We start from the raw sequence: 8,929 nt of genomic DNA, 5'->3' as shown, positions 1-8,929 counted from the left end.
TCACATGAACTGGACACTTTGAGCCGATGCATTTGAACTCGTAACTCCTTTCCTCACGTTGACAGCCTGTCTTGAGACATGACTCTCATCGGACTAGCACAACCCTGCTTTGACGAGCACAGGCATGTCCATAGACCCTAACACACACACACACACACACACACACACTGAACATACAACAGCACACGCATGCATGGTGAGCATATGCAAAAACTGAACACACAAACGCACATACATGCTGAACATATGCAAAAACTGAACACACAAACACATACATGCTGAACATAATGCAAAAACTGAACACACAAACACACATACATGCTGAGCATATGCAAAAACTGAACACACATACATGCTGAACATATGCAAAAACTGAACACACATACATGCTGAACATAATGCAAAAACTGAACACACAAACACACACATACATGCTGAGCATATGCAAAAACTGAACACACATACATGCTGAACATATGCAAAAACTGAACACACAAACACACAGCCTGATGCCCTTGGGGTGGGGTGGGGGGGGCTTATTTCCCCTCCCGTGTTATCTGCCTATCTCTGAATATCGGGGGCGATGCAAATGGCCGTTCATTTCCCATCACTACGGCGCAGATTGAGCGACCGGGGAAGTAAGCGCAGCGGGCTGGGATCCCATGCTTTCTGAATGCAAAAACGCCGTTTTGAATACTGCAGGAAGCGTGAGGTAAATTCCACCGATGCCGAGCGCGATAAGCCTCGAGGCCCCTGTCGCCTGGTCAGGATGATTCACACAGGGAACCTCGTAAGTCAACGGTAAAGGGTGTCATATTGTGACCTTCGCGATGAACTTTGGCCTTTCGTTAGCGAGTGAGTGAGAAAACTAGGTCTTTTCCCGAAGGGTGTTTTGCACCTGCGTTGTCTTGAGTTGGTTTGTTGTCGTGTCTGCGCGTTTCTGCCCTCGGCTCCCTGAGAGGGGTTTACCTGGAGACCGTCGTAGATCATGAAGCCAGCATGACCTTAGCTTGGGGTCAGCTTATGCCGGGCTCACACTACAGGATATTTAAAATCCTAACCAATTTCGAAATCGGGTTACATCACGCACATAAGGAGAATCTTAACAGATATTCTTCTTGCGCATCTCAAACAAGCACACAGCAAGATTTGAAAATAACAGCTCATCACACACTACAGGATCTTATCATGCCCAAGGGAGCAACGAACCACTGGTCTCGCCGTCTCACTTCTAAAGTCGGGACGTAATAATCTTAAATATCAAACATGTTTGATATTATCGGGGCCGCCCCGATGGGTCTGCGAGCCGATCGGGAGGTAGCCTATAAGATTGGATCTGTAAACCCCTTACATTACAAGATAATCTGGGCTGATCATCGGCCCCGACCAACGTTCCAGACCAGATTTCTCCTCCGATTGTCGGGAGGGGTGAATCGGGGATAAATTGGCCCAAAAATCCTGTAGTCTGAGCCCGGCATTAGCCTGATCACTCCGACTGAATTCACATATTAGCTGTGTGCGGAATCGCTCCCTCGTTCCCTCACTCCCTATTCCCTATATAGGGTTAACCATGTAGTGAACTACCTAGGGAACGGAGAAAATGTAGGGTATATGCACTGTTCCCTGGAAATCCAGGTGAATTGTGGGTAATAAATAGTGGACTATATAGGGAACGAACATTCTGTGGAGAATTCAGACACTACAAACAAAATGGCTGACGCCCCATATAGTGCACTGTGTAGTGAATAGGGAGCGATGCCGAACACAGCCTTTGTTTCACTTCACTATTCGGTCTGAAGAGGCTCCCATGACCCATGCAGACGTTTTCTGAAATGAGCGCTGCTGAAAGAGTCCTCAGCGATTCGTTGACCCGCTAACCAATCACGTCATGCAGTTTAACACTGATTGGCCCGGTTGGCATTCCAACCAAGAGATCACTCTGGACGAGAGCTTTTCCAGACCCTGAATCGCATTTAGAAAATTCAGATTCGGGGCCTGGAGCCAGGCAAGGCTCAGCTGTCCCTTCGCTGGACACCTTTTGGTGACAAACCACATCTGGGATTAAATGGATTTGAAAGGTTGTGACATACTATATATTAGTCATGCTTTGGCTGCTGTGACACACACACGTACACACACGTACACACAAACACACACACAGACAAACTGACACATGCACTGACACAGAAAACGCACACACACACACACACATTAAGCTCCCAGCAGTCTGTGTGGCTACACCCAGCCTCCCTGTATAATTTCAGAAGGCTGACTTGATTACACAAGCAACAGCCTCTGCAGGGGGAAAAATGCATAGCAATCACTTCCTCACAGATGGTCACAGCACGCGTTGCCATGGAGAGGAGACAGGTCTGTCTATTGTCTCTCTGGGCAGTCACGGCCATGTCAGAATTCTCTGTGACATGTTTGCGTGTGTGTGTGTGTGTGTGTGTGTGTGTGTGAATAAGCTTATCACTAAGGCATTTTTCAACTAGCAAAATGTCTGAACAGGCATCTTCTACAGTGTGAGTGTGGGCTCCCCATAGCGAGGCCTAGTGGAGTCTGGTGTGCGTACTGTATACTATGCGCATGTGAGCGTACTGTATACTATATACTAGCGTACTGTAGCCTCATCGTCAGGGAAAGTGGGCAGCGGCGGACTGCGTTCCCTCTCCGGGGCTACGTGCGTACAGCACAAGGCCAGAGCGCCTCCGGGACGGCCAAGAGTGAATTCCTGTCCGGTAAGACCATCCCAACAGGCCTCCGCCAAAGAGGAGAGGCTGGGGTCGGGGTGCCAGGTTTTCCCCGGTAATCCCCCCCCCCAGGACCCTGCCCTCTTGGAGGGCCGGAGAGTCGGGATGACGAGGCAGAATCCTCCCCAGCGCTGGCGGAGACCTGCGCCCCGAAATCACCGCCTTTTCCCCCGGTCACTCCTCCAGCTGTTGTTGGGGGGGGGGGGGGGGGGGGGGGTGCGCGCATCGTGAGAGCGTATGTGTGAAAGAGTACATGCCCCCCCCCTCCGTGTGTTAGAGAGAGACCGCCTCCATCTACGTTCCTGGTTTCTGTCTTTTAGTCGCTGTTCTTCGGAGAGGGGGGGGGGGGGGTGTCTACCGATGCCTTGCAGAAGTATAGGTTGTACCCGTTTTTAAACTTTGACCTCACTATGGACACACCCACTTCCTTTTACCCTTGTATATACACCCTGCCCCCTCACATGTTCAGTATTGCTCCTGAAGGCGGCCATTTTGGCCGAAACATTGTGCCCCCCTGTTTATTAAAACTCACCGTGGGAGCTACATACAGTGTGCGGACATTCTCTGTCTTTTGTCTACCGATGCCTCTCTGTCCGAATATCTTTCTGTCACTCGCTGCATTAGGCGTGTGTGTTTGTGGGTGTTTGTGTGCGTGTGCATGCGTGTGTGTGTGTGTGTGTGTGTGACACTGGCCGGGCCTGATGTCTTTTGTATAGCCCACTCATGTAGCCAAAGTGCTCTTCATGTCTTATCAGTCATAACAAGTGTTCCATCAGTGGTGGAGCAGGAGCTGCAGGAGGACCTGTGTGGCCCCATATATGTCCAGCCTGGTACCAGGTGGGCGGCCATGTTGATTCACTCGCTCAGTCAATAAGCACCACCCGGGCCTAGTACGTGTACATTACCACACTGTTACCTAGCCATCCAGGATAATCTTTAGAATCTCGGGAGTGAGGAAAGAGAGGGAGAGAGAGTTAATGAGAGAGAGAGAGAGAGAGAGAGAGATCTTGCCAGTGGAGTCCAGCTGCGCCCAAGCCTGAGTGAGGTGATTAGCGCAATGCGATTAGCAGCAGTGAAATGTGACTGCGGCTCTGACCGCTGAGCCAGGAGTAGGGGAAACATCTCACACACACACACACACACACAGAGGAGAGGAGCTAGTGTTAGCATGCAGGCTCAGCCCAGCAGCGCCGGACCTACAGTACCTTTCTGTCTTTTCACTGGCCAATCCTGACTGAGGAAGGCTTCAGGTTGTGAAAGGCAGTAGGGACTGTTTAGCATGGGAAAAAAGAGTGATATTCACCACATGCACACACACACACACACACTTCCTCTTTTCTGATTAGTTGTTTTGTGGCTGCTCGTTTCACTTCCCTGTTTGGCCGGGTTTGGGGTCGAAGCCGCTCCTCGGCTGAACCACGACCCTGCTCTTCCCGTGGCGGGCTGCCATGCTCTGGACACACCACGCATGATTTCACACACAACTGAAATGACACTTCTTTGCTATCTGTTTTAAATCAACCAATCAATCAATTTGCTAATTGAAAAGACCAGTTATTAAAGGATTTAAATTTTTTATGAGAACGATAGCCGGTACAGTGGGTGTCATGGTGGCCGCACAGTCAAATGATTTTCTAATTCCAATTTTCCCTCTAAATACGTAAAGTGTAAAAATGACAAATGTCTAAGTCCAAGCATTATTTAGCTTATAGGCTATTTTGTGTGTTGTGTTGACAAATTATCAGCATTTGCTGCCTGCTTTGTGCAATTAATTCCTCACAGCTGTATAATACAATATCAGGCTTTCACAGAGAAAAACAGTTATATACAAATAAGATATGTAATAAGATATCTAAAGTGTTCTAAAGTAGAAGTTGAGCAGCAACCAACCCAACAGGCAGGGTCACACACACGGGGGGGGGGGGGTCAGACGCCAGGGTGTTGCGTTAGTCAATCACCAGACGAGGGGACACTGTGGCCAGAGCTGTGAAGCCATGCCTCACCAAGACCTAAAAAAGCTCACCACATTGTGTGATGTGTTTCTAGCTGTTTCGTCCCTCTATTCTATTCTTGTCACGGTGTCAATCATCAGTGTGGCTCTTCCTCTTTCCCTGGCACTGCGACAAGTCATCACCAGTCACTCTTTAATTCCTCGGAAAACTCCTCGGAAAATAGCAAGTCGCAAATGTGACGTGAGCGTCCGCACGAATCACCGCGCTACGGAAAAGCGATCAGCCGGTAAATCTCTACACCGTTGGTTCCCGGGACCCCGTTGCACGAGTAGCTCTTACCCAATGCGGGGGCGCGGGGCGAGTAGCTCTTTCCCAACACGCGAGGGTGCGGGGGCGCTGAGTAATCGTTTCCGCGTCTCCTTGTGTTTCCCCCCAGGGATCGGGAAGGTGAAGCGGAAAGCCGGGATGCGGGACACGGCCTCCAACGCCGACGCGGACATGTACGCCGACAACGGCGAGCGCCTGTACGACCTCAACCTCCCGGCGCTGGTGAAGTTCAGCTACGCGGCGGAGCGCGAGGACGAGCTGTCCCTGGTGAAGGGCACGCGCGTGGTGGTGATGGAGAAGTGCAGCGACGGCTGGTGGCGAGGGAGCTACAGCGGGCGCTCCGGCTGGTTCCCCTCCAACTACGTGACGGAGGACGCCGACGGCACCGCGGGGGGTGGCGGCGGGGGGACGGGCGGCGCGGGCGACCCCGCCGGCTCGCTCACGGAGAAGCTGGCGGCAGTGGTGGGCAGCGCGGCCAACGGGAACCGCGGTGTGCTCCACACGGTTCAGGCGCTCTACCCGTTCAGCTCGGGTAACGACGAGGAGCTGAACTTCGAGAAGGGCGAGGTGATGGAGGTGGTGGAGAAGCCGGAGAACGACCCCGAGTGGTGGAAGTGCCGCAAGGCCGATGGCCAGCTAGGCCTGGTGCCCAAGAACTACGTCACCGTGCTGCCGGACTCCGGCGCCCTCAACCCCGCCTCTGCCGGCCCCGCGGGGCCCCCAACGCCCGACTGCGACTACATCTCGCCCTCGACCGCCGGGCGCTTCGCCGGGAAGCAGTGGTACTACGGCAAGGTGACACGCCACCAGGCCGAGGTGGCCCTCAACCAGAGAGGCTCAGAGGGAGACTTCCTTATCAGGGACAGCGAGTCCTCAGTGAGTCAGACGCACGCGCACACCCACATTCACCCACATTCACCTCAGGGGTAAATATCATTCAATTAAATGTCAAAAATATACACCGTATATCACCCCCGGTGATACACGCATGAAAGCATTTTTCAACACTTGCTGTATTTACGATGTGTTCGCAATGTGTGTGTGTCAAAATCTAGGGATGTTTAACATAACATTTAACCATACTCTCTTAAAGGAGTAGTAAAGGGAAAATGCATGTTTAGCCCTGTTTTAAGGTTACTTATGATCATATACAATGGTTCAGATCAAAACGTTTTTGAGAAAGTCTGATAATTGCTCTACCACCGTTTAGGTCCTACAATGGATGTGGGTGGGCACCGTGAAAAATCATTCAAAAACATGTTAAACTCTCGATTTCAAAGACAAGAAGCTCACCGAGGGGGTAATTGGTGTCCGTTGGTGTTCTGACATCAAATTCGGTGCAAAGTATGAATCCTGTAGGGTTTTATTGATCATTTTATGAAATCCATTGACTTGTATTGACGCGACCGTTGTAGATGTGTAGATCAATCCGCAGAGGGGATTCAGGAAGCGGAACTACTTACGGTAGCTATTGTTATTGTTTATGTTGCTAGGCTACCTAGTTTGCGGAAGTTTACACACGTATGTGCTGCGACTAAATAGTTCTATGCTAAATATTTAAAAAAGCTTTTCCAGATGAACTAGAATCTTACTTTATGGCGAATTATATGTCAGAACGCCGACTAACACCTCCATGAGCTTCTTGTCTTTGAAATTGAGTTTAAAACATGTTTTTTGAATGATTTTTCACGGTGCCCACCCACATCCATTGTATGACCAAAACGGTGGTAGAGCAATTATCAGACTTTCTCAAAAGTGCTAGTTTTGTCAACGTTTTGATCTGAACCATTGTATATGATCATAAGTAACCTTAAAACAGGGATAAACATGATTTTTCCCTTTACTACTCCTTTAAAGACATGCCCTGATCTGATACTGGGTTAGCTTTTATTTATAGCTTTTGTTTCTTTCTTCTCTCTCTCTCTCTCTCTCTCCCTCTCTCTCGCTCTCTCTCTCTCCCTCCCTCTCTCTCCCCCTCTCCATCCCTGCAGCCCAATGACTTCTCCATCTCCCTGAAGGCGCAGGGGAAGAACAAGCATTTCAAGGTGCAGCTGAAGGACGGCCTCTACTGCATCGGCCAGCGCAAGTTCAGCTCCATGGAGGAGCTGGTGGAACACTACAAAAAGGCTCCCATCTTTACCAGCGAGCAGGGAGACAAACTCTACCTGATTAAGGCCCTGGCTGCGTCCTGATCACACACACTCACACACACACACACACACTCCTGCTTAAACTCACTCATAAACACACACACACACACCAGCGAGCAGGGAAACAAACTGTACCTGATAAAGGCCCTGGCTGCATCCTGAACACACACACACACACACACTCCCTTATACTCACTCGTATGAACACACGCGCGCACTCTCTCCTACGCAATCACACACTAACGTACAAACTCACACTCGTAAAGCCTGGAGACTTTTACACAACGTCAGGACTTATGTGGCGGGAAATTGTGAGCATTCCAAGAGGACGGGGGGATGAATGAACGAACGAGCGAACGACAGGGAGGAAGAGAGGGGTCCAGAGGGAGGAGAAGGACTATGGACTCCCATGTGTGAGGACAATTCAAGCCTCTCGGTTGGACATTGAAAAGTATCCAGATGTGTTTAGATAATAGGCCAAACCATGATTTCCACCTTGACATCTATTAGGCCTGCATTTAATTTTTTTCCGTCGTCGTCGTTGTTGTTTTCTCGTTAATAATATATGTATATATTCTTTTTAACAGTTTCTTTTTAAAATGTGATGATGCTTTTAACTCTACCCAATCATACCCAACGACAAAATCGACCATGAGAGGCATTTTGGGGTGTTGTGGATCCAGAATCTAGCATAGAGTTACGCATTTCTATTTGTTTCATCGTTTTGTCTGTCTTAACTTACTCAGCGTCATACAAGTGCTACAGTGTGTGGATGATGATCCGCCATTTTGCTAACTGCTCAACCTGAATAAAAATAATTAAGTGACCAAAGTATATTTATTGGTAGGATTTCATTTCCTGATAATTCAGAATTACGATATTGAGATATTTGACTGTGTATTGACCGGTTAGTCTCTTGTCATGAGAAATATCAAGTTGATTTCAGCCGTGGGTTTTGTGTATTGGCTACTCTGTATGTAACGCCCAGTTGGGACTAGAGGTCAATAGGGCATCTCTACACCAAGAGGGTTGATTGTCTTACTTGTAGCCATGTCTGAGTCACTTGAATGTCGCTGGGTTGAGGCAGTACATGAATGTGGTGTTTCCATCTCTCCTACATTGCCGTGTGTGTGTGTGTGTGTGTGTGTGTGTGTGTGCATGCGTGCGTGCATGCTTCTATGTGGGTGTGACTGGCAAGTACTAATCACAGATACTGTCACACTATACTCAGTGGTGGCAGAGATGGCCTTGGGGATAAGAGGCTAGCTTGGTGCTGTGTGTGTGCGTGTGCGTGCGTGCGTGCGTGCGTGCGTGTGTGTGTCGAGCATTGCTCATCCCGCAGTTTTACCAATACCAGAGGATGCAGAACCCCCGCCCCCCCTTTCCGGAGTGTGATTGACAGGTGATGCGTCCACTCTGTGTGGCCTGGAGGTGTTTCTGAGGAGTCTCTCAGTGGGGAGTCTCTCTATAGGGGGAGAGAGTCTCAGTAGGGAGTCTCTCTATAGGGAGAGAGAGTCTCAGTGGGGAGTCTCTCTATAGGGAGAGAGAGTCTCAGTGGGGAGTCTCTCTATAGGGGGAGAGAGTCTCAGTGGGGAGTCTCTCTATAGGGAGAGAGAGTCTCAGTGGGGAGTCTCTCTATAGGGGGAGAGGAGCAGAACTGGACCAGCCGGGTCTCAGAGGAGCCCACTGGGCCTGGCCTGTCCAGACAGTCCACTGAGCTGACGTCAGGCCCACTGGAGGCAGGGAG

General features: G+C 49.9%; 1 protein-coding gene across 3 annotated transcripts in view; it reads left to right on the top strand.

Moving 5' to 3' along the window:
* Nucleotides 1-8,176, top strand: part of nck1b (NCK adaptor protein 1b) — a 42,139-nt gene extending 33,963 nt beyond the window's left edge. For all 3 annotated transcript variants that reach the window (XM_084449331.1, XM_084449333.1, XM_084449332.1), the window contains 2 exons: nt 5,142-5,908; nt 7,024-8,176. In XM_084449331.1, coding sequence (XP_084305457.1) covers nt 5,142-5,908; nt 7,024-7,224 — 968 coding nt within the window. In that variant the 3' untranslated portion in view covers nt 7,225-8,176. The remainder of the gene's footprint in view (nt 1-5,141; nt 5,909-7,023) is intronic.
* Nucleotides 8,177-8,929: the final 753 nt, after the last annotated feature.

The sequence above is a fragment of the Borostomias antarcticus genome, assembly GCF_949987555.1.
Source record: "Borostomias antarcticus genome assembly, chromosome: 2".
Classification (NCBI taxonomy): Eukaryota; Metazoa; Chordata; class Actinopteri; order Stomiiformes; family Stomiidae; genus Borostomias; species Borostomias antarcticus.
The sequence above is the reverse complement of the archived record's forward strand: the minus strand, read 5'-3'. Positions and strand labels throughout refer to the sequence as shown.